The sequence below is a fragment of the Ovis aries genome, chromosome 5 (genome assembly GCF_016772045.2).
Source record: "Ovis aries strain OAR_USU_Benz2616 breed Rambouillet chromosome 5, ARS-UI_Ramb_v3.0, whole genome shotgun sequence".
Lineage (NCBI taxonomy): Eukaryota > Metazoa > Chordata > Mammalia > Artiodactyla > Bovidae > Ovis > Ovis aries.
The window spans coordinates 24811207-24836833 of NC_056058.1; the positions used below are offsets into that span (position 1 = coordinate 24811207).

Here is a 25627-nt window from a genome sequence, read left to right on the forward strand (position 1 = left end):
TATACTGCTTCCTCTCCTACTTGCCGTCACTTACTGAGTATTTACCCTACACTGTTCTACCCTCTACCACTTTCCTGTTCAACTGTTTCTATATACAAACTTCTTTTTTTTTTTTTTTTGGCTGCACTGGGTCTTCATTGTGGCACACAGGTTCAGTAGTTGCATTGTGCAGGCTTAATTGACCCACAGCATGTGGGGTCAAACCTGCATCCCCTGCTTTGGAAGGTGGATTCTTAATCACTGGACCACCAGAAAAGTCCCCAACCTTTTCCATTTTCGAAAGGAAGAAAGTGGCACAGAGATGTGGATGGTTTATTCCCCTCTTAAAGTTTTGCCTTTTCCCGATCACAATTTATGTGATGAAACTCTGTTCACTTTTATTGAGAAGAAATAATTATGCATTGATTTTATGTTGTCTGAAATTTTGCCACCTGTGTCCAGTAAAAGTCTTTTTTTTTCCCCTTAGCCTTTTAATTTAGATGTTTTCATGATTCTGCTGCCCTACAACCACACGATTTATTTTTTAAATATCACAGTTTGTGCCCTAGGTTGATTTTTGTCTTAAGTCCAGGTCTAAGGAGATATGGATAGTCCATATGGATTCTCAGAAGGGAATCAACATCCTGCCGCCCATATTCTGAAATTTATCAAAGCTCAGAAAGCTGGACCAGACCAAAGAGTGTCTTGAGACAGTTTAGGAAAATGCTCTGGAACAGCACTGCTTCCCCTCAGTCATGTTTGAAAATAGGATCAAGGCTTGAATTCTCTCCCCTGAAATGCACAGACACCCAGTGTTCACATAAAGTCACAAAGGGGTCACAGATTTTCTGAAGTCCTGTGCCCAGGGTCAGACATCCTTGACCTACACAAACAGTAACATAGGCTGCAAGGGAACATGTAGACTGTCCAAAAGCGTCTCTTGCACCCTTAAAAGGGAAACTTCTCATTGCTTCACTACAAATTCCTTCTTCTGTGAGGAGGCCACATTATAATTCTAAGGATATCCACAACAGTGGATATGACTTGCTAGTGTTAAAGGGACAGCTGCTGATTCAGTTCTGCCCACATACAGCACTGGGCTGGTTATTAACTTGGGTTCTCCGGTGGTTGGCTTGGTTCTGCCACAAGGACACATGTCTCAGGGTCACTCAAGGTAGAAATGTCCCCTGGTTGGGGTCGAGCTTTCCCCCAGACAGCAGTTGTGTCCTTCCAGCCGGTCTCCTGCTTGGCTTCTGGAAACGCCAGTCCCTGATGTCACGACCCCTGACATCCAGCCATTGCCACTACTCCTTCAGAATGGCTTCCTTGAAGGCAGCCATGAGAAATTTGTAGCAAAATGGTCTGCGAACACTGAACATAAGCAAAACAACTCATGCCAAAAGAGGAAACTGGCACCCTCCCCTCAGGTAACACCGTGGTGTATTTTTACTTGGTGGTCTGATATTCTGGGACCCGTTCCTAGTGAAGGATATCTGAAAAGTCCAATGTGTGTGTGTTCAGTCATGTGCGACTCTCTGCAACCCCATGGACTGTAGCCCACCAGGTTCCTCTTGTCCATGGTATTTTACAGGCAAGAATACTGGAGTGGGTTGCCATGCCCTCCTCCAGGGGATCTTCCCCACCCAGGGATCAAACCCAAGTCTCCCACATGTCTCCTGCATTGGCAGGTGGGTTCTTTACCACTGTGCCACCTGAGAAGCCCCCTGAAGAATCCAAGGGAGCCAGAAGAACAAGGTGACCGGGGTGGCCTGGACAGAAAGAGGGAGACTTTTTCATTTGGATGTGAGGAGGCTAAGGAAGAGCATGCCTGAAATCTTACAAATCATGAAAAACTTAGATAACATGAGCCTGGTGTTCGTAGCACAATCCGGATTGTGGGCTGGTGGGCTCCCTTTGAAATCTGAGGGTAAGAGTGCCAAACAAAAATAAAGAGTTCCCACCAAATACTGCAACTTGTGAACTTAAGCCATTGTCTCGAGTGGAGCCTTGAAGGATTCCAGATCCATTGGTTGCTAGGATGTGTCCAATGTCAGCAAGATCAGACAGGCCCTGAATATGTGGGGAACTTTTTGGCAGCAAAACCCTGGACTGTAAGCACTGTGAATCTGGAAGTTCCTCTCTTCTCACAGTCATCCATCCAGCAGAGAGTTCCTCTTCTCAAAGTGTTCCCATCCTTGCTGACTTTGGGAATATATGGTCCTGGTAAGAATGTCTCTTCTATCCTGTATTTGGCACATGGATCACATTTCATCGAAATTCCTCCACCACACCCTGCTTGGAAGCGTTTTCATACTCACAGTCTTAATACATGAGGGTTTTTCACTACCGGTTTTTTCAGTGTGGTCCCATTTTGAGGATCTGCTTGTAAATTTGATTTCTCCCTCTGTATTCCTTTAAACATCCCTGATTCACAAAATAGGTATTTATTATTCTTATGCATGTAATTTATCATATTCTCATACTTTGTCCAGTGTTCCACTGAGGGTTCTTACTTGGTACCCTGTCACGGTACCATTTACTCTGTGATCCTGTCTTTCTCTTGAAAGTAATTATTTAAAGCTCCAGAATCCTGGGCTCCAACCACAGGCCAGCAGAAGGGGTGTTAGATGGCAGCAACTTCACCAGCTGGAGGGCCAGGAGTCCCATAAGAGCTCCAGGAACTTAGGGCTTCTGTATGTGTCCTATTTGTAATAGATTACACAGCACAAAACCACTGTCTTCCAGAGTAATCATTTTTATTGTTGGCCCTATGCTTTTTATTAATTTCATCTGCAGATTTCTGTTTTCTTGCTCTTCCTGCTTTCTTGGTTGTTTATCTCATCTTGTGTTTCTGGCTTTATATGGACCACATATGCCACATAATTCTGCAGTATCTTCTTGTATTTTGGATAAACAATCTGCATTTGGCTGTGATCACTTCTACACACAGTGATATAAAATAGAGAAATATGACTCCCCCTTTTACTTATATCTGGAATTTCAAGTGAATATACAAAATTATTTTGCCATCTAACCCTGCTATGCTGCTAATCTTATCTTTGGAAAATTTCAAACCATTGATGTGAGTGTGTGTAGCAGTTGTTCAAATAATGCTGAAGCCAAATTATACTGTTCCAGACACAAATATAGTATTTATGGAGCATGATAGCCCTTTAATTGGCTTATTGGCCTGAGTCCTCCAGGGAGCATCCCAGATCTCTAGGGTGTCCTTGAATATGATGTATACTTCAGCCAATTCACAGCTGTGAAGGCCAGAACAACTGCTAAGCATGTGTCTGGGACAAAAATTACTTAACTGGATTTGATCCGAAGAGTCATGGGGAGTGATTTTATATATGTGTGTATATATTTCAGTTAAACTCATCTGATTTCTACTCAAAGCCATCACCAAGTTAAGAAGGATTTATGTATTTCTTCAGCTAAAATTTATCAAACACAAATATTTTAGAAAATGGGATATAACTGTGAACAGGCCAGAACACTGTACTAACAGAGTTTACCTGCTAGAAAGAATGACGGAAAAAACAAGTAAATCAAAAGATTAGTTCTGATGGTGATGCAAGTTATGAAGGAAGAAACAAGCTGTTGTGTTACAGAATGACTGAGGAGAAGGAATTTGGGGGTTTGTGAAGGCCTTTCTGAAGAGGTGATATGTGAACAGAGGGATGGCCCATGAGAAGGAACTAGATGTGGGAAGAGTGGCAGGCAGAAAGAGCAGCCACTGCAAAGGTGCTGAGCCAGGCCAGCTGAGTATTTCTGAAACAGGAAAAAAAAAAAAAAAAAAAAAAGCCACTGCAAAGAGCACTGTTTGAGGAGTCAAAGGAGCTAGGTTTCAAGGTGCTTCAACTTTTCTGTCACGGATCCCATAGGCAGATCCAGTCTGCCTGTGGATCTCTTCTCAGAACCATGTTTTTCATCACGTAAAATACAGGCCTTCCCAAATGGCACTAGTGGTAAAGAAACTGCCTGGCAATGCAGGAAACCTAAGAGACATGGGTTCAATCCCTGGGTCTGGAGGATCCTCTGGAGGAGGGCCAGTATTCTTGCCTGGAGAACCTGCTGGTCAGAGGAGCCTGGTGAGCTGTAGTCCATAGGATCGCAAAGAGTCGGACCCAACTGAAGTGACTAACACACACAAGATAAAATACATAGGAATGCAAAGAAAGCCAATTACATTATAATACAGCTATAAAAATATTTAAAAGACAAAGCTGTGGCATAAAATATAGATGCTGCTTTAACGCGTTTTGCAGATCTAATGACTGTGAAGTGTAATTTGTCAAGATATCTGCAACAGTTTTAGTGTGAGATATCTGTGGTTTCTGTAGGTGACAGTCACTAAGATTTTCTGCATAACTCAATGAGATACTAAACTTCAGTTAGAGGCTGTGAAAATAAAGATGTGATTTCCCCCTCATCGTAAAATCACAGATCCCATGAGTCATATCCTTGGACCCCTTGGGGTCTGTAGAGCCCAGGGTACACGCAGTGGGGCTACGACACGCAGGCTTGGTGGCTGCAACAAGGCATTAGACTCAGTGCAGTGGGGACCCACCGGGGAGTTTTCAGCAAGAGAAGTGATGTGATCTTGCTGCTTTTTATAGAGAACCTGGATTCCAGGGTAACAGGACGAGAAGAGTGAAGTGACTATCACATGGTTCAAGTGAAAGGTGAGGGTGGCTTGGTAAAGAGTCGTGGCCCTAGAGACAGAGATGTGAATGTGTCGAGATGTGTTCCAAAACGTCAGCATCTGCTGACAGGTTGGGTAGAGGGAGCAGGGAATGAGGAAAGGGAGAATGAGAATGAGGTGGAGGTTGTCTGCGGGAGCCTGTGAGGGTCGGTGTTGCCGCGGACTGGGGTCGAGCCTCCTGGGAGAGGAACTGGAGTCAGTCTGTGGGCAAGTTGCAGTGGTGGTGAGTCCAGGGTTGCACTGTGGACCTGGGGAAGGGTGAGATGTTTGTTACACGAATGCAGAGAAATTGAGTGCGCGGTGGGATCCACGAGCCTGGAGCTCAGAAGAGAGTAGGGCTGAGAGATGACATAGCCACTCTACAGTTGGACCTCATGTTTTGAACAAAAGTGGGACATTAAGACAACTAGCGAGAGGTGGTCCCCATCCCCTCAAAGCTGAACCATCCTTACTCCTTGGAGGGAGACTCCCATTTTCACTCCCCCAGAAAGGTGATGGAACTTAATGAAGTTCACACAGCATAAGGGGGAACCAAGAAGATACACGTGGAAGCAGGGTCCTGTCTCCTGCTTCGAATCCCATGTTTTATTGCTGCTCAGTGCTGCTTCTCAAACCTTACTCATTGTGAGAGCAAACGAAAATGAGGGTCAAGGTTTTCTGTAGCACAGAAACAAGCTAAAGGGAAGATATGAAAGAACAGTAGGCTGGAGATTTCAAATACTGGCTCCTCCACTGTGTAACCTTGAACAAGTCATTTAACCTCACTGAGGCTTAATAACCCAATTCAAAATGGGAATAACACCACCATCTGGTGTCATTAAATTCAGTAAAAATACCTGGCACATAATAGGCACTGGGCACCTATTTTTAGTTGAATTCAAGTTGTATAATTTTTACATGGACACTTGGTATTGTCTTTTTCTCATATATTTCAAAGTACTTTTTTTCTAGAAAAAAAAAAAAAGACAGTAACTGTGACTAAAACAGTACAAAGGACCTTGAGTAATTTACTGGATTTCTCATGCTATTTCATGACCTATAGAAAAATAGATTATATTTCATGATTATTTACATCTTAGGGTAAAAAGATGACTTGAAAAGAATCTACAGGATTTTTCACCTTGTAGCAACAAAACACTGTAGATATTATCTTGGCAACCGAAAAGGAGTGTTATAAGGAATTCTATCTCCAAACTAATAGGCTAAAAGCAGTGAACTTCAGGACTTGAGGTTTACCAGCCAACAGAGTTTCTTCTCACTGACTGATTTAATTAGTTTAACATACTGTAGGGTCATTTCTAGTCAGGGCCACTGGCATCTCAGATGTTTATTCATTCATTTTCATGAAGTGTCTACTATGTTCCAGTACTGTTCTTGGATCAAGGCATACAAGAATGAACAAAAATGAAGTGCTACCATCATGGAGCTCTCATTGAAGTGGGGAGCAAAAAAATAAACAAGCAATCAGATAAATAGATAAACAGCATCATTTCACAGTGTCATGCACTCTGTAGAAAATATAGCCAGGTAATGCTCAGAGGTGCAAGGAGTATTTTTTAACTAAAGGATGAGAAGGAGCCAACCATGCAAGAATATGGGCAGAGCCTGTTCCCCTTATGGGAATAGCCACGTATAAATTTGGAAATGAAGCGGGAGAGGTTATAGGAGACACACAGAGGAAGGCAGGGTAGACACTCAGAGGAAGGGCAGAGTTTTATTCTAAGCATCGGAGAATTTTAAGCAAAGGAGCAACATGGTCTGATTTATGTAATTACAAGGCCACTCTGACTGCTGTTTTGGATTTGGACGAGAAGGTGACCAGAATGGAAGCAGGAATGCAATTGCCTCCCAAGTAAGAGGTGATGGAGGCCTGGGGATGGCAGCAATGGAGATGGAGAGAGGAGCAGAGATTCCAGATGTGTGCTGAAGGAGTTCTGATGGGGCCTGCAGAAGGGCTAGATTTGCAGGGTATGACACAGAAAGGAAGCAGGATTAATGAAGCAACAGGGGGTTGGTCATGCCATTTCCTGATAGGGAGCCTTACAGAGAAGAAAGGTGGTGTTCAGTTCAGTCGCTCAGTCGTGTCTGATTCTTTATGACCCCATGAACTGCAGCACACAAGGCCTCCCTGTCCATCACCAACTCCCGGAGTCCACCCAAACCCATGTCCGTTGAATCAGTGATGCCATCCAACTATCTCATCCTCAGTCGTCCCCTTCTCCTCCCACCCTCAATCTTTCCCAGCATCGGGGTCTTTTCAAATGAGTCAGCCCTTCACATCAGGTGACCAAAGTATTGGAGTTTCACCTTCAACAGCAATCCCTCCAGTGAACACCCAGGACTGATCTCCTTTAGAATAGACTGGTTGGATCTCCTTGCAGTCCAAGGGACTCTCAAGAGTCTTCTCCAACACCACAGTTCAAAAGCATCAATTCTTCAGCACTCAGCTTTCTTTATAGTCCAACTCTCACAACCATACATGACCACTGGAAAAACCATACCTTGACTAGATGGACCTTTGTTGGAAAAGTAATGTCACTCCTTTTTAATATGCTGTCTAGGTTGGTCATAACTTTTCTTCCAAGGAGCAAGCGTCTTTTAATTTCATGGCTGCAATCACCATCCGCAGTGATTTTGGAGCCCCAAAAAATAAAGTCAGACACTGTTTCCACTGTTTCCCCATCTATTTGCCATGAAGTGATGGAACCAGATGCCATGATCTTCATTTTCTGAATGTTGAGCTTTAAGCCAACTTTTTCACTCTCCTCTTTCACTTTCATAAAGAGGCTCTTTAGTTCTTCTTCACTTTCTGCCATAAGGGTGGTGTCATCTGCATATCTGAGGTGATTGACATTTCTCCTGGCCATCTTGATTATAGCTTGTGCTTCATCCAGCCCAGCATTTCTCATGATGTACTCTGCATATAAGTTAAAGAAGCAGGGTGACAATATACAGCCTTGACGTACTCCTTTTCCTATTTGAATCCAGTCTGTTGTTCCATGGCCAGTTCTAACTGTTGCTTCCTGACCTGCATATAGGTTTCTCAAGAGGCATGTCAGGTGGTCTGGTATTCCCATCTCCTGAAGAATTTTCCAGTTTATTGTGATCCACACAGTCAAAGGCTTTGGCATAGTCAGTAAAGCAGAAATAGATGTTTCTCTGGAACTCTCTTGCTTTTTCCATGATCCAGCAGATGTTAGCAATTTGATCTCTGGTTCCTCAACCTTTTCTAAAACCAGCTGGAACATCTGGAAGTTCACGGTTCACGTATTGCTGAAGCCTGGCTTGGAGAATTTTGAGCATTACTTTGCTGGCATGTGAGATGAGTGCAATTGTGTGGTAGTTTGAGCATTCTTTGGCATTGCCTTTCTTGGGATTGGAATGAAAACTGACCTTTTCCAGTCCTGTGGCCACTGCTGAGTGTTCCAAATTTGCTGGCATATTGAGTGCAGCACGTTCACAGCATCCTCTTTCAGGATTTGAAAGAGCTCAACTGGAATTCCATCACCTCCACTAGCTTTATTCGTAGTGATGCTTCCTAATGCCCACCTGACTTCATATTCTAGGATGTCTGGCTCTAGACAAGTGTGAGTGATCACACTACTGTGGTTATCTGGGTCATGAAGATCCCTTTTGTACAGTTCTTCTGTGTATGCTTGCCACCTCTTCTTAATATCTTCTGCTTCTGTTAGGTCTGTATCATTTCTGTCCTTTATTGAGCCCATCTTTGCATGAAATGTTCCCTTGGTATCTCTAATTTTCTTGAAGAGATCTCTAGTCTTTCCCATTCTTTGTTTTCCTCTATTTCTTTGCACTGATCACTGAGGAAGGCTTTCTTATCTCTCCGTGCTATTCTTTGGAACTCTGCATTCAGATGGGTATATCCTTCTGAAGGTATTTCCTTCTTTGCCTTTCACCTCTCTTCTTTTCACAGCTATTTGTAAGTCCTCCTCAGACAGCCATTTTGCTTTTTTACATTTATTTTTCTTGGGGATGGTCTTGCTCCCTGTCTCCTGTACAGTATCACAAACCTCCGTCCATAGTTCATCAAGCACTCTGTCTATCAGATCTAGTCCCTTAAATCTATTTCTCACTTCCAGAGTATACTCATAAGGGATTTGATTTAGGTCATACCTGAATGGTCAAGTGGTTTTCCCCACTTTCTTCAATTTAAGTCGGAATCTGGCATAAGGAGTTCATGATCTGAGCCACAGTCAGCTCCCAGTCTTGTTTTTGCTGACTGTATACAGCTTCTCCATCTTTGGCTGCAAAGAATATAATCAGTCTGATTTCAGTATTGACCATCTGGTGATGTCCATGTGTAGAGTCTTCTCTTGTGTTCTTGGAAGAGAGTGTTTGCTATGACCAGTGAGTTCTCTTGGCAGAACTCTGTTAGCCTTTGCCCTGCTTCATTCTGTTCTCCAAGGCCAAATTTGCCTGTTACTCCAGGTGTTTCTTGACTTCCTACTTGTGCATTCCAGTCCCCTATAATGAAAAGGACATCTTTTTGGGGGGTTAGTTCTAAAAGGTCTTGTAGGTCTTCATAGAACCATTCAACTTCAGCTTCTTCAGCATTACTGGTCGGGGCATAGACTTGGATTACCATGATACTGAATGGTTTGCCTTGGAAATGAACAGAGATCATTCTGTCCTTTTTGAGATTGCTTCCAAGTACTGCATTTTGGACTCTTTTGTTGATGACATCCATGCTTAATCAAGTGTTCAGCTTTGGGGACTTCCCCAGTGGTCTAGGGAGTTTGAGTTGTCTACTAGTCATGTAAGTGGAGCTGTGGAGTGGCCTGCTAAATATACACATCTGGAGCTTTGGAGAGAGGCCAAGGCTGGAGATTGGCATTTCGGGTCATGAGCAAATCATCTACGAAGTTTTCGTTTGAGGTGCATTGCTTGCAGCCGGGGTTGATGGACATTTGAAGCGAGCGTCTCCTTAGCTTCCCTGGAGTCAGAATATCCTTCTGAGCAGCTTCAACTGTCCTGGAAATTCACTGACAGACTGCAAAGTTCAGGGACTTAAAACACTGGTGGGAGTTTGTTTGCTTTTGTTTTCTGATATGTTTCAAGTTAACTGAAATGTGTGATTTTTTAGTTTCATCTTCAGTTCTAAATTATGCCGAGGACCTGTCACATGTCTTCGGGTCTTTGCACTGCCCCTTTCCCATCGCAGCTCTCCAGGCAAGCCAGACAGCTCAGTGCAGGCTGTGTTGTGTTGGGCTTCAAGAAGAAGCCTCGTTCCGAGAAAGTCAAGCACTTGGTGAATAACTCTACCAAGTGTCAGATTAACAGGAGACACTCTGGCAGATAAACCCAAGTGAGTAAACATTCTGAGATCAGGCATTCTTTTTTTCTGGTTTTCTACCCTATAAATTTGTTATGGTTCTATCGGTTATTATCCCTCCTATCAGTTTCTTTCATTTTCATGATGGTTTCTCATTAAGGAGATTCATGGGGAAGGTTGTAATCGATCGGAGCTATTAGCCACCAGAGTGTAATCTGGTTCCAGTACAAACTGACCTGCAAAATGTCCTGTCCACCTTGGGGATTAAAGCCGATTAACTCAGAGTCTGGGAGGCAGAATCTAATGTCCTGCAGCACTGCACCCCCTCACTCCTCCCCAGCAGTAAGGGATTTAACAAATTGACACTGTAATTAGAACTGAACCCACAGTTAACCCACCTTGCAAATAACCACTAGTGCCTGGCTCAGCTTGGATATCCATTTACAGCCAGTGAACAACACTGCGTCCCTGGCAGTGGAATGTGCTTCAATTCCCCCTGCTGTCTCGGGCCCTACACTGCTTATTACTGTGGAGGTTTCTGTTGTGTTTCATTTGGTTGGTTGTTTGGTTGACTTTTGTACCTATTTCCAAGAGTGGATTAATCTCATCACTTGGGAACAAGCCAATGATTGGAAAAGGAGCCCCACCAAAAAAAAAAAAAAAAGCCAGCTCACTGCTAGGGCTTTCAACAGTACAATCTCTCTGCTTTATGATGGAATCAGAGAACAAAAGCCAGGAAGGTGCCCCTGGCTGCCCACATATCCCCTGGCAGCCATGTAGGTGGGCCTGCCAAGGCAAAAGAGGCCATACAAATGAGCATTCTCCATCACTGACCTCTGCTCTTAAAAATACAACTAACCACCAAGTACAAGCTGAGGACTAAGGTCCAACTAAAGACTCTCTAAGAATGACATTTTAGGGAATTTCCTGGCTCTCCAGTGGTTTCACTCCAAGCTTTCACTGCAAGAGCCCCAGGTGCAATCTCTGGTTGGGGAATGAAGATCCCACAAGCTGCACAGACACCCCTCAAAAAAAAAAAAAAGGTGATTATTTAGCTACAAAAACTGTCCACAAGCAGCAGGATAAATTAGTTGGTATTTCACTCCAGGGGAACCATGGAGAAGGAAATGGCAACCCACTCCAATATTCTTGCCTAGAAAATCCCATGGACAGAGGAGCCTGGTGGGCCACAGTGCCCAAGACCACAAAGAGTCAGACATGACTGAGCACACCAGGGGAACCATAATAGGTAAATATTCCTTCTTGTAGTAATAAAGCCAGTTAAGGTGCAGACCTCTTCTCCCTCTCCCCTTTATCCACGCACCCTTCCTACACCCCAGCCTTTTTTATTTTTTGAGAATGAAGATACAATAGGAGCACAATCTTTGGAGCTAGACCACGTAGATCAAGACAAGGTCAAACTTCTATAACTTATTTAACTTCTGCATGCCTCCATTTCCCTATTAATATAAAATACTAATGTTAATAATGGTACCTCTTTCAAAGGTTATTGAAGAGTGGATAAATTACTACATGTAGCAGATATGATAGTGCTTGACATATTGTAAGATCTGAGTTAACATGTAAACATAAGTTGCTGTCATTCGTTCAGCCTCCAAATGCTGAATGTGCTATCAAATGCCAGTGATATAAAGGTAAGGGCCACCTCAAGTCAGTGGGAAGACTGGACATACAAACAAACCTGCCGTTCTGCCTCTGTCTGCTCTGTACTGAATGTTTGGGACACAAAGATGCTACTACACATAGGGATAATACTTTATGTTAAATAAGTACAACTGGTAAGAGAGAGGCAGAAGACATATAAAAAGCAAAAGATGCAGTTGAACAATAGTTGAGATCAATCTTTTGGCTATTATGAATTAAGCTAAAATGCATGATAATGTAGCTGAGATTAAACACTTAGAATGTTGTAGTGTGGTAAAAGAATTAACATAGAACAGAACAGCAGCCTAAGCAAATTTTATGAAGTTACCATGATAACATCCTGGCCAGCCAACCATTCAGTGACGTGATGTACCAAGAAAACAGCAGGACTTACCATATCCCACCTAGCCGAAAATCTGCAGAACATCTCGTGTGTGCACGTGCAGGCGTATACACAAACACACACACTCATTCATGCACACATGCAAATATCACTTGGTGCAGAAAGAAAACATAAATATGGAAAGCAAGGATCAGACCAGTGAGGCTGGTTTCAATCTCAACCCTTGCTACCTATCGTTAGGTACATTGCTAAGTTCTGTTCCCCAGTGTTTGTATCTGTAACATGGGGAGAATGTTAGGAATCCTCACAGGGCTATTGTGAAGACTCAATGAGCTATTGCACAAAAAACTCCAAATATCTAGCACTGGCTTGCCCCAGCCTTGACTCAGTAATAGGTTATTTTATTGCTTTAGTTTGCTGTGTTCTAAACACCTGCCTCGCCTGACTTCCTCCTCTCTCTTCATCTCTCTCCCTTTACCCCCCCTTTCCTCTCTCTCTCTCTGGATGTTTTGTACATAACTGCACAGGTAATCCATGTTCATTCTAGAGAAACATAAATATACGTACAAAAAGGAAAAAAGTTAAAGACCATTCTGATTCCACTACCAAGAACAGCAACTGTTTTGCTAGGATCCTTCTGGTCTTTGTCTATGTAAATTCACTACATCTATGTAAGTATAAATGTTCATCACTACATATATAGGATCATACTGTAATTCTGTCTAGTAGGATTCTTTTCTTGTTCAGCAATATATCATGTCAGTAAATACAAAATATACGTTATCACTTGAGATTACTCCATAGAAGTCTGTTTTAAGAAAATTCCATATTGTATTTAGACAATCCTCTATTGCTGGAACTTGAGGCAAAATCACATTCTCTCTGTGACAAACCCTGTTTAAATATCCTGTATCAACTTTTTGGACACACTGGTAGAGGGTCTTACCGTGGCACAAGGCGACTTTTTCCTCAACAACAGATATTGCTAGTGGTCTTATTCCCGGGCCTGCATTTGTGAGAGAGAAATTATACTTAGGATTCTGAAGAAGTCACAGATTTTAACATAACAGTACCTATTTGAAGAACTTCATACTAGGCTTCCCTGGTGGTCTAGTGGTTAAGAACCTGCCCGCCAAAGAAGGGGTCATGGGTTCAATCCCTGGTTTGGGAAGATCCCACATGCCTCGGAGCAACTAACCCAATGGACCACAACTACTGAGCCTGCGTGCTGCAACTCCTGAAGCCTGTGTGCCTAAGCGCCTGCGCTCCCCAACAAGAGAAGCCTCCACAATGAGAAGGTTGCGCACCACAACCAGAGATTAGCCCCCGCTTGCCGAAATTAGCAAAAGCCCGAGTACAGCAGCAAAGACCCAGCAAAGCCAAAAATCAGCTAAGCAGTTGATTTAAAAAAAACAGAACTTCATACCTAAATATGACTCAAATAACACAAAGAGTAAAGTGAGCAAAAAAAACCCCATATATATATGTACACAGTGTTAATAATATGCAGAATCTAGGTCCTGGTGGTCATAGACATAAAAAATGACCCGGAAATTTTTTAGGAATATAGAAGGTCAAAGAACAATTAGAAAGTAGGAAACTGGGAACAAACAATAGGAATTTCTAGTTTGCCTCTGCAATTTATTGTGCATCAGGCAGAGTTCTGCAGTGATCCATAATCACCTCCTTGCATACCTGAGTCATTTCAGTGAGCAGTGTCAAGGGCCACATAAAGTGCCGCCGCTGCTGCTAAGTCGCTTCAATCGTGTCCGACTCTGTGACCCCATAGACGGCAGCCCACCAGGCTCCCCCGTCCCTGGGATTCTCCAGGCAGGAACACTGGAGTGGGTTGCCATTTCCTTCTCCAATGCATGAAAGTGAAAAGTGAAAGTGAAGGTGCTCAGTCGTGCCAACTCATAGTGACCCCATGGACTGCAGCCTGGTCCATGGGATTTTCCAGGCAAGAGTACTGGAGTGGGTTGCCATTGCCTTCTCCTACATAAAGTGCTAAGTTAGGTTTCATAAAACATGTTCAGAATTCCCAAGGAACAGAAACTGGGGAGGTGCAGGGGGGTCTTAGTCAATGAAGTAAGCTTGTCTGTGCACCTGTTGCAAATTTATTGAGAACCTACTATGTTGCAGTAAGTGGGGGCACAGAGGAAAACAGGCCAGCTTCCCAGATCTACTTCCTGGGAAAATCTAAGCTGGCTGCTAGGTCAGCACTAGTGTTTAAGCGTCTGGATTTCTGAATGTGTTGCCACTTCGGTTTTTAAATATTTCACTGGCAGGACATCTGAACAAGAGTGGAGAGACCCTGATCCCCTCTCAGTATCACCCAGAGCAGTCATTCTCCCTTCCTGAGCCTCTGTAAAGTAGGGATAACAATATCTCATTGCTACTCTCCACTTCACAGAAATATTGCCAGTATTTAGATAAGAAAACATTAATTACTAAGAGCTCTTTGAATTTCTTTGAAGCTGCTGAGATGTCTGAGGTAGCATGACAACACGTAGTGAGGTTACTACTGTTTGCACTTGATCGTTTTGGTATTTGTATTAAATTTTATAACACTGTTTATGTTCACAGACAAGCCAACTCCCCATTATCTATGTTTTAATATTTATCCAGGTCCACTTTTGAACTGAGGTGACTTTTTTCAGCATCTCGGCCGTTTTTAAAGTGGAATGTCAGGGAGTTCCTTGGTGGTCCAGTGCCTAAGACTCTGCACTCCCAATGCAAGGGGCCAGGGTTTGATCCCTGGTCAGGGAACTTGATCCCCCATGCCACAACCAAAGGTTGTGCGTGCCACAACTAACACCTGGCACAGCCAAATAAGTTTAATTAATTTAAAAAGTGGATTGTCACTGGAAAGGGGTAATTTAGGCATTTGGGGCCCTTTACTATTTGCCTCAGGCAAACATTCAAGGAAAGTCTGCTCCTTCCTTGAATAGCAAACTGCCTTCTGTCCCTCTGAGCTTCCACCTCTTGGGCTCACTCTTGAGGCTTCTGCTGGCCTCTACACAGCTCTTTCCTGGTTCCCTCGCCCTCTTTGCAGCTCCCATGTCTTTTGGGTCTGCCCTTGAGTATAGCCTTCCCTCTCTCCAGTCTCCCCTGTCTTGGTCCCTTCCCTCCCATCAATGGTTTTGAAGGAATCACTGTGCTGGCCCCTTAGGGTAACTTCTCAGCAGCCCACAGCACTGCTGGCCCCTTAGGGTAACTTCTCAGCAGCCCACAGCACTGCTGGCCCCTGAGAAGAGGTGGAAGACAGTCAGCCAGGTCTCTCCCACCTCACCTGACTCCTTCTCTGGACTCCTTGGCCTCTGTCATTGCTAGTTGGGGTAGTGAGATGAGAAATTACTTGGGCATGTTTCCATGCTAATCTGAAGGAAAGCAACCTGGCCTTGTTACCAATATGATAACTGACATCGGTACATAAGCATGACTTTTCCTAGATGGATTATGGAAAACATCTCAGCAGACACTCAGTAATTCCCCAAGTGGGAGGACAGCCTTGTTCCTATCCTGCGGGAATGCTCATCACTAGTCTTTCAACAAGCTGATGTTTTCCCCACCCTTTTTGGAATTGGTTCAGTCAAGATGGTAGCACAATTAAGATGTCAGAAAGTGAAGTCGCTCAGTCATGTCCCACTCTGCAACCCCATGGACTGTAGCCTACCAGGCTCCTTCATCCATGGGATTTTCCAAGCGAGAGTACTGGAGCGGGTTGCCATTTCCTTCTCCAGGGGATCTTCCTAACCCAGGGATCAAACCCAGGTCTCCCACATTGTAGGCAGACGCTTCACTGTCTGAGCCACCAGGGAAGTCTAAGATGTCAGAGACAGTCCTAAGTAGATCTAGGCTCCTAAAATATAAGGGAAGGGGGCATTATGGAGTTTATGGAGTAAAGGTGAGTCTCCTTCCCCAAGACCACCCTCAGTGACTGACTAGGACACACAAGACCCAGAAAAGCTCTTATACTCATGGTTACAATGAATGACAACAGAGGGATACCAATTAAAATCAACAGAGGCAGAAGGTGCTGGGGCAAAGTCCAGGAGGAACTAGACACAGGCTCCCAGATGTCCCTTCCCAGCAATATCACACAGATGCCCCTAATTTCTATAGCAGTAGTTTATAACAACATGTGCAAGGCATTATCAACCATGGATGTGTCCAGGGCGTTTATTAGGGTCAGTCACATAAGATATGCAGTGCCCGCGTGAAAGTCCTCAGCTACTCAGACTCCAGCCCCTGGAGCAAAAATAGGTGTTCAACATAAATCACACCATTGGGATAAACTATCTGCTTACCCTGGCACCATGTGGCCCAAGGCCTCAGACATACAAAAACACGTTTATCAGGCACATTATCACAAGGACTTAGAGCTCTTTTCTTTGGAGAAGGCGATGGCACCCCACTCCAGTACTCTTGCCTGGAAAATCCCATGGACGGAGGAGCCTGGTAGGCTGCCGTCCATGGAATCACGAAGAGTCAGACACGACTGAGCGACTTCCCTTTCACTTTTCATTTTCATGCCTTGGAGAAGGAAATGGCAACCCACTCCAGTGTTCTTGCCTGGAGAATCCCAGGGACGGGGGAGCCTGGTGCGCTGCCGTCTATGGGGTCACACAGAGTCGTACACGACTGAAGTGACTTAGCAGCAGCAGCAGCAGAGCTCTTTTCTTAGGAGCCAATCTTAGAAAAAACAGGTGTTGGAAATGTGCAGGATTTGAGCAATGTGGGTGCAACGTGGGCATACTAAGTTAACCCTTTCCTGCACGCATTCCCAGGGTCGACACAGGAAAGCTCTGGCACACTACAGCGCTTCCTGCACCTCAATTACCTTTCAAAGATAACATTCTCTCTGCCTTCCCCATAGGGTCATTGTGATTCATAATAATCATTGAACTCTTCAAAACCAGCAGGACATCTACAGCAAGGATGCTTTTATTGTTATTACTATTATCATCATCACTACTATTGATGGGACAGGGCTGGGAATGAGCTCTTACTGCTTCCAGGTAATCTCAGAACAGGTCAGAAGTGCCTTCTCCAGATGCTGAAGACAAATACAACCTCAGAGTAGCATGTCTCCACCCCTCCCTGGTGTTTAACCTTGTCCCTGCTTTTCTCTGTCTCCCTTCCCCTGGCAGTGGCTCAGAAACCCAGGTCCCCAGCACGAGAAGCGGACTCTGTTTGGAGACATGGTGTGCTTCTTGTTCATCACCCCACTGGCCACCATCTCAGGCTGGCTCTGCCTGCGGGGCGCTGTGGACCACCTGCACTTTAGCAGTCGGCTCGAAGCCGTCGGACTGATTGCACTCACTGTTGCACTCTTCACTATTTACCTCTTTTGGACACTAGTAAGTATGGCCCGGAGCCCAGGGACTGCAGCCGGTGGGAGCTGGCAGCACCCACCTGGCATGGCTTTCCCTCTTGTCTGTAGCTCACCTCACCTGCCTGGAAGCACGAGAGCGTTAAGTGCTGGCAATAGTGATTCGGGGTGCGTGTGTGTGTGTGTACACTGCTGGGAAGAGCAGATGAAGCAAAGAAAAAGCCCCAGCTTCTGAGAGTTCATCAGTCAAAGGCATACACCCTGGGCATTCCTCCCCTCTCACAGCCAGGCACTCCTCTGTGAGCAGGCCTGGCATCTTCTTTCTCTTGTTCATGCTCCTCGCTTTTGCCAGGATTGTGGTATATGATGTACATGATGAATGACGCGCTTGGCCGCTGTTGCTGTTGCTGCCTGCACAGATCATGAATCCTCCTGCTGGTTATTTTCTTCGTTCGTCCTGACAAGGCCTAAAGTCTTTGTTGGACGAGGAGATGCACTTCGCCTGCTGATTATTCTGGGTTGGGACATTGATTCTGCTGCCCATAAAACCACTAATTCATCTAGCTGAGAAGCTACCACTAAAGAAAAACCATTTCCCAATAAGTGTTCCTGCTGGATAGACAGAAAAAAATTTTAACCCTCTCTGGTTTTTTATTGTTTTAATTAACCTCATGGTTGCTTGGGTATCAGTTGGCAGCGCCCACAAAGAGGGGGCAGCATTTGCTCTCTCTTGATGCTTCCCTGTGAGACCTGCAGGGAAGAATGTCATAGTCCTCTAGACAGTTTTCAGAAACTGGGCCCCCCTGCTTCCCGGCATGTGCCTGCTCATCTCTAATCCGAGCACGCTCCGTTGTTATTCAATATGTGTTTCCTGTCTAGGCTGTCCCATTCCCATCTCTGCAGCACAGTGTCAGCATGCGAAGCTTATGGTGCTCACACCTGCTCCCTTACCCTATATCCCAAGCCCTGTGCCACCGGCTGCCATCCCTACCATGCTGACCACAACCCCCTGCTCACTGCCCTTCCCTCTTGTCCAGCTCTGTACCTCCTCTCCTGTGAGAGTTTCAGATGCTAAGTGGGGGATGCATTTCAGTCTCAGTAAAAGGGGCATACCTTGAGCCTGGGTACATAAGGAGTATTTCGGTGCTTGGAACTTTATGGGAGTCTTCTGGTTAAGGGAGACATTCATTTTCCCAGCCTAATAAAGCCCTTAGTCAAAACTTTAATTGTCTCCTCTAAACATCTACGCTTCTAAACTGTGTCTTGATTCACTGTAAATCAAGCAATCAGGCTGACTCAGAAGCTGCAAGGACAGTGTTGTGGGAAGAGAATTAGAAATAAGAAACTAAATTGTCTGTCCACTACTGTCTAAGTCCTGCACCACCCTGGAAAAGTCATTTCACCTCTCTGAGCCTCAGTGTCCTCATCTGTAAAGTGGGGATGAGAGTCATACCCATCCTACCAGCTTCTCCTGGCCTTAGGGGATTGATGTGAAAGCATATGTGGGAGAGCACTTTGGAAAACAATTAAGTGTAAGTTTTACCATGTTTGGAAGTTTGCTAGTCTCTCATTTTTCTTGTACAAGTTCCTAAGATGAAGGTTGAAAGAAGATGTAGTCTTAAACGCTGGACATTCAAATTAAGTTAAGGCCTTTTTGAAAATCTGCTTTGTAAAGCATACACTTACCTAACAGGAAAGGAAAAAAAAAAAAAAGAGGAAGGAGTGGGTAAAAAGAAGGAAAGAAAAAAAGAGATTACCTACAGAAAAATGGACATTATCCTGTTTCATCTCTCATCTCAGGTGAAAGGAAGGTTTGGGTGGGAAAGGTCCCTGGAGTGGCTCTTTCGGGAGACTGATGACATACTCCACTCTAGAAATGCTGCCAAGAGGCAGCGCTGCATGGTAAAAAAATAAAATAAAAGCACATGCCTTCAGAATCCAAAGGCTCTGTGTTTAAACCCAAGATTTAGCATCCAAATAGCTGTGTAACTTCAAACAGGGTCCCTAACCTCTCTGATCATCCCTCTCCTTCCGCTGACCCCTGGCTCAACTGTTGTGAGGATGAGGTGGGATAACTTCGGGAACATCCATGGGGCACTCAGCAGAGGCATGGGCTCTCTTCCCCCAGCTGCTTTGCTCCTCCATCTCACACTCTCCCTCCCCTCTCTATACAACGAAGAGCAACTGGAGGGAAATACCGGCGTTCCTCCCCTTTCGTGTGAAAAACTCACAGCGGCCACAGCTCAGCGATAGGTTACTGAATCTAGACTAACTCCTTCCCAGATAAATGCTGTACTGAGCGGGCCTGGCAAGAGCCTTAATTCAGAAGCTGACAGCACTTGGAAACTACCCTCCAGCAGAAACCCATTGTAAACAAGCTGTCAAACTTAAGGAGAATATGCTGTGAAAATGTCTTAGATAAACAAACGACGGTGTCAGTCCCAGCCCGGCTCTCCCCAGAGGAACCTTCCCAGAAGGGCCTCGCCGGTGCTGTCAGAGGGACCCACACCCGCTCTGCTCGGAGGTGCATTTGGAGCTCAGCGCCTCCACCGGGGCCCAGGCTTGACAGACTCAGGGAGTTCTGCCTTCTGGAATCCGCTCCTCTGACACACACAGGTGTCTGGCACCCAGGAGGCCAAGACCTCGGTCACCTCCACCCTGACAGCTGGAGGGAAGAGGTACCCCGGAAACATTGCTGTGCATGCCACAAATCATTTGAAGTCCGTGGACAGGCACAAGTAGGTGAGAACTGAGTCGACGTGAAGAGTTCAGAAAGTGTCCACAGAGGATCTGCATTAGCCCAGTGTAGCAGTGACCACCCCCCCCCCCCCAGGAGGTCCTGCCATCTACTGAATCTCGTTGGCAACTGATTAAATCACCAGACGGAAGGAATGAATGATCCAGCCCTTCTGGCTGACTCCCAGTCCCATGGGTCAATCATTTAAATTCTCTTTACAGAGGGGAAAGCTTGAATAGAATGCTGTCCTGGCAAGGCTCACCTTGGGTTCAGACACACCCCAAGGGTGTCCGGCAAGACCCGGTATGGCTGACTCAGTCCCTCACCGACCTCTTGCCTTCCACAGGACCATCACAGATCAGAGGTCAGGCCCCATTCTGGGAAGACAACTTCCACCGCCCTGGCCTCATCCATATGCTTCAGTCACACCATGAACTCCAAAGAGAAAGGGCAGAATCAAAATTCCTAATGAGATTTCCCAAATCATGCCATGACTTTACAGCAAACGTGCGGCCTCAGCCAGTCACCTCCCTTGGGGAGCTATTGTTGTTTTGTTTCTAAGTCGAGTCTGACTCTTTTGTGACCTAATGGACTGTAGCCCACCAGGCTCTTCTGTCCATAGGATTTCCCAGGCAAGAATACTGGAGTAGGTTGCCATTTCCTTCTCCAGGGGATCTTCCTGTCTCCTGCATGGGCAGGCTAATTCTTTACTGCTGAGTCACCAGGGAAGCCTCTTGGGGAGAGGTGATGCTAATACGTGCCAGCCCTCTGTGTGCCGTGCACATGACCTTCCCTGTGGCCGGAGGTTAATAAATAGCCTTTGGATGAAAAAAATGAAGACACTTCAAGAAACCTATCCCGTAAAGAGTAGTTTTTAGAATAGTGGTCCTGTGCTCTTTCTTCCTCCTCTTTCTTTAAAACCTCAGAAATTTAATAAAGATCTAAATGAAGGTCCCAGTGTTACTACTGCCATAGCTTCTTTTTCCCTGTGTTTATTTGTTTCCCTCACTGCCTCTTTGTAGCTCTAAATCAAACCTGCCTTATTCTTCTTCTGTTCCACTGAGGGGAGGGAGTGTCTTGGCGCTCTTAGAGACCAAAGCCAGGGCAACTGCAGACCCATGATCCCTGTGCTCTGCACCTACCTTCATTATCTCTGACGCAGCGTCATCTGCACATGATGCTTTCTTACTGACTGAATTCGCCTGCAGACCGTGGTGGTGAACAGCAATTAAGATAGATGAATGCGTAGTAAGGTCTCACTTGTTTGTCTGAACAAGTGGGTCTTATTTTTGTACTTCCAGGCCAAGGAACTGAGAGACCTCCTAAGGCTTGGACTCCCAGTTCCTCGAAGCAGTGCTTCTCAGGCTTGATCGTACATGCGAATCACCTGGGGATCTTGTTAAAATGCACGCTCTGATTCCCTGTGTCTGGGTGGAGCCCACAACTGTTATATTCTAACAAGCTCCCAGGTGGTACATCCTTCATGGCCACACTGAGAGCAAGGCTTTAGAGGAAATAGCCAAACCTCTCTTTTTCTTTTTCCCCCCACCTTCCTGTATCTAAGGTGCGTTGCAAAATTATCCTCTTTTCAGATTTAACCCGCCAGAAATAACAGACCTAGAACACTAACATGTGGCAATGGCACTGTGCAGCGTGCTTTTTATCCATTATCTCTGATATCATTATTCACATTCTACAAACGAGGTATCCCACTGCCTGCCTCCTACTGCGCGCAGCTACCGCTGTGCCCGCGCTTACTGAGCATGCGCAATTCATTACCATCCCGACGGAGGGACTAGGTTTCAAATCCAGCTTTCCTCTAATATTTCCAGATCCAGATTTCTTGTACTGCCCCAGCTCGTCTTTAGTACTTGTCTGTTTCCTACCTCTTCCCTGCCCTTTGCCCTGATCAGCACGTTTTCCAGCCTGCCTCTTACCTTCATGAGTAGCACCAGGCAGCAGCAGGACAGAACAGATATAAGAGAATCAAGCTTTAAAAACAGAAAAAGAAAAAAACCCAAAACCTCTGATCCACTCTGGCATGTTCAGAGCCTTTTGGAGAAAAGCACATCTGTGTGAGTTTAAGAGCTTACATTTTCATACTGAAATGTCTCTGGCATTCTGTCTGTGGCATCTGCTTTCTACCCTAGGAAATTTGAGTGAGTGGCCTTGGATTTCATGATCCTTCCATGAAGACAGGCCCTTTCTGATCAAGAGCCTGCATTCTCTTCCAGAAATACTGAGCTCAAACCATAGGATCAGTCCACTTTGGCCAACAGGGACCCTGTACTAGGGTCAGCATGACTCAGCTACCCCAGGTGGTTAAACACTCTGTACCTTGAATAATTTGTCATCCTGAGGTCATGGGCGCCTTCTTCGCCAGCACTTACCTAGACATCTAGATATACTCAAACTAGAACCTATACTTCCACTTTTAAAGGCAGTTTATACATCTTCAGAAGAATTGATTCTTTGAATTTCCTGGGAAAATTGATAAACGCTTTTCTCCAGTCTTCTCCAAAGCAAGCCATAGAAGCAAGCAAGCTTCTTCAAGTATATTTACACCAGAAGCAAGCACTTTGGGGGCACAGTTATGTCACAGTTGGTGAGGCATCTACTGCTCGTGCTGTCGTATATTGTGTAAGAGAGGCCCAAGTCTAAAAGTGGTGTTGCTTTTGGAAGGTACAGGATGTGTATTCACTCATCCATTCACTCGGTGGACTTAACTGAGCAACTTCCTAAGCACCAGGCACGGTGACAGGTGCAGAGCATGCAAAGACGAATGCAACAGAAGCCCCCGCCCTCAAGATGCTTCTAGTGCAGGGAGAGGGCCAGGCCAGTGGTGTACAGGGCACTGCTGCCATGCTGAGGTGGGTGCAGACGCTAGCTCAGGAAGAGCTCCTCGGGGGAGCTGGTGCCCATGCTGAAGCTTCTCCACTGGAAGCCATGGAGCTGGGGGCAGTGGGGGTTGCTCACAGGGGCTGCCAAGTACAGCGGTGCAGGTTGTCCTATCACATGGAGCTGGGGGCAATGGGGGTCGCTCACAGGGGCTGCCAAGTACAGTGGTGTAGGTTGTCCCTATCACAGTATGAAGGGTGCCCTTCTTGTCATACTGTGCATGGGGTCCTTTGAGTTGTGCAGTGTCCAACCTACAGAAGGGTGTGTGAAGCCCTGGCATCCTTCTCATTTAACAGAGAGAAACTCGATGACCAAAAGTCCCACAGATGCGTGAAGACTGGCGCTGTACCTGCTCTGCCTACAGCCCCCAACCAGCTTTCTTCTCCTTTGGGGTCCAAACCCCTACTCTGAAAATAAGTCCAGGCTCAGGAGGAACCTCATTTCCTATTATTACTGTGATTTGACCCAGTATGAAGAGGCACGAGGGGAGCCCTGCCCCTGTGTTCAGGACATGAGTGCTCTTTGGTTGAACCTCAGACTCGGCACGCATCTACCTGCTAGAGCAGTTTTGCCCCAGGCTCTTGCCCAGCTGTACTGATGTTTGGAACTGTTTTAAATGGCACATAGGTTGTTTGAATTGATAACCAGCTTCCGTTATCTGAAACCTTCTCTTGTTTTTCCTCTCCCAACCCCAGGTGTCATTTAGGTACCACTGTCGATTGTACAACGAATGGCGTCGGACCAATCAGAGGGTGATTCTCCTCATTCCAAAGTCTGTCAACATCCCTTCTAACCAGCAGTCCCTGCTGGGCCTCCACTCTGTCAAGAGGAACTCAAAGGAGACAATTGTTTGATGTTTGTGTGTTTGGTTGGGTGGTTGATTTGTTGTTTGGGGTTTGGAAGTTTCTGCACTGGGGCCATGCACTGAGCCACTCCCAAACCCTTCCTCAAGCCTGTGGGTCGAAGAACATCCAGAGCCATGTAATTACATCGCCCTGACCAACGGACTCCGCCCGAAGAAAGAGAATGCTCTTTGACTTCAAATCATGGATGCTGCAATCATATGATATTTGCTAAGATGCCAAACATGTTTATTTAGCAGATATGGAATTTTCTGAACACCTCTTTCACATGTGAGGAAGGTTGTCCTGCTAAGGATGCAATTCAATTCTTCCTTTTTTATTACTATTTCAAATATAAATATATATATATATTAAACTTAGATGATAATCAAAATTGAAAAGCCGATGTTAAAACTGGTTTCCTGGTTTGGATGGGTTTTGTTTGGGTTCATTGGTTTGTTTCCCAGTTTTTACTGTAGATTCTTCGGGGTAATTTGATAGCTTGAGTGGTCTTTTCCATCTCTTCCAAGTCCCTTCCTCAAGGGGACAGCATAACTGCAGGACAAGTCATATTTGAAGGATGTTTTATACTAAAATCCATTTAATTATTCAGTTTTTAAAGAAAAAAAAAGGCGTGACAACTCTCCCCACAGTGAACTGTTTATTTAAACTTCATTAAGGAGAAAAACAATTTATGGTGAGAAGCACGCTCCTTTCAACTTGTTTGGTACTGACAGCTGATAGAAGCTATTTTCTAATAATAAATACCCGGTGTGTGAAAGACAAACCCCACTGATGGCTATACTATTTTTTTTTTTAATCATAAAACCTGTGAGGCTTCCCAAAGTAGATATGAAAAAGGAAAGATGAAAGGAAAGCAAAAAGGTTGGTGTTCTTACTCCCATTTCACTTAGTGCGGGTCTTAATTCTGCATTCACAATGAATTGGAGGATCATTAGACATTTCTAGGAACTCTGGACCTGTTTTGCATATCAATTAGCACTCCCATTGCTCTGCTGAATTTCTAGCTTGACAGGTAGATGTAGCAAAAAAATAAAAAAGCCTGTCCGAGCAGTCTTAAGACCCCTTTGTCTGATTTCTGAAAAAGGGCCCCATGCAGTGCCTCCCCCAACCATGAGCCAGTGCTGTCACAGGCTGAAATAGGCTTCCTCTAAGGAGCCCCTCTTTTATCCATCACAATGTAAAAGGTCTAGACTTTCCCTGCATTTGGGTGTCCACTGAAGCCAGGGAGCAGACGTGGGTCTGGGGAAAGGCACTTATCCACTGTGGCACTCAGGCTCCCGTCCGCTCACTCACCCACATGCCCTGAAGAGAAGGTGGAGCCCAGCCTTGGAGGAATGCTTAAAATATGGATTTCTAGAACATGACCCACATTGTGACTATCACCTCAGCGTCTGCCTTGTGCTCCTCCAGGAGGTGCAAAAGAACAGGCAGTGAGGAGGGTAACAATTTTGTCTGCAGAGTGATCGAGCCAGGCAGGTGTCGCCTTTGTCTGCCAAGCCCTCCGTTCACAGACAGCTCCCTGCGCTGTCTGGGGAGGGAAACAGCTGTACTGCTTTCCGCTGCAAAACTCAGATGTGTTTTATGGCTTGTGATAATAGATTTCCTCCCCACCACGCTTCACTTCGACACTTCAATTCCAGTAATATACATCTCAGCCCTTCTGTTTACTCGGCCCTGCTCACCCCCTTGGGCTGTCATGAGCTGCACCACCATCAGCCGTTTCTTAATTGACCTTTTTAAAATGCTGGACACCACTGGCTTCACGCAGCTGTCACACATTAAATTTCCAGAGCCAAGAGT

General features: G+C 45.2%; 1 protein-coding gene across 3 annotated transcripts in view; it reads left to right on the plus strand.

The window, feature by feature from the left end:
- MARCHF3 (membrane associated ring-CH-type finger 3) overlaps window positions 1–24595 on the plus strand; it is a 154421-nt gene extending 129826 nt beyond the window's left edge. For 2 of the 3 annotated variants that reach the window (XM_042250289.1, XM_004008661.5), the window contains 2 exons: window positions 17145–17354; window positions 23657–24595. In XM_042250289.1, the coding sequence (XP_042106223.1) occupies window positions 17145–17354; window positions 23657–23815 (369 nt within the window). In that variant the 3' untranslated portion in view covers window positions 23816–24595. Of the gene's footprint in view, window positions 1–17144; window positions 19137–23656 lie in introns of those variants that run through there. The other variant, XM_060415646.1, reaches the window with a different exon arrangement.
- The last annotated feature ends 1032 nt before the right edge of the window (window positions 24596–25627 follow it).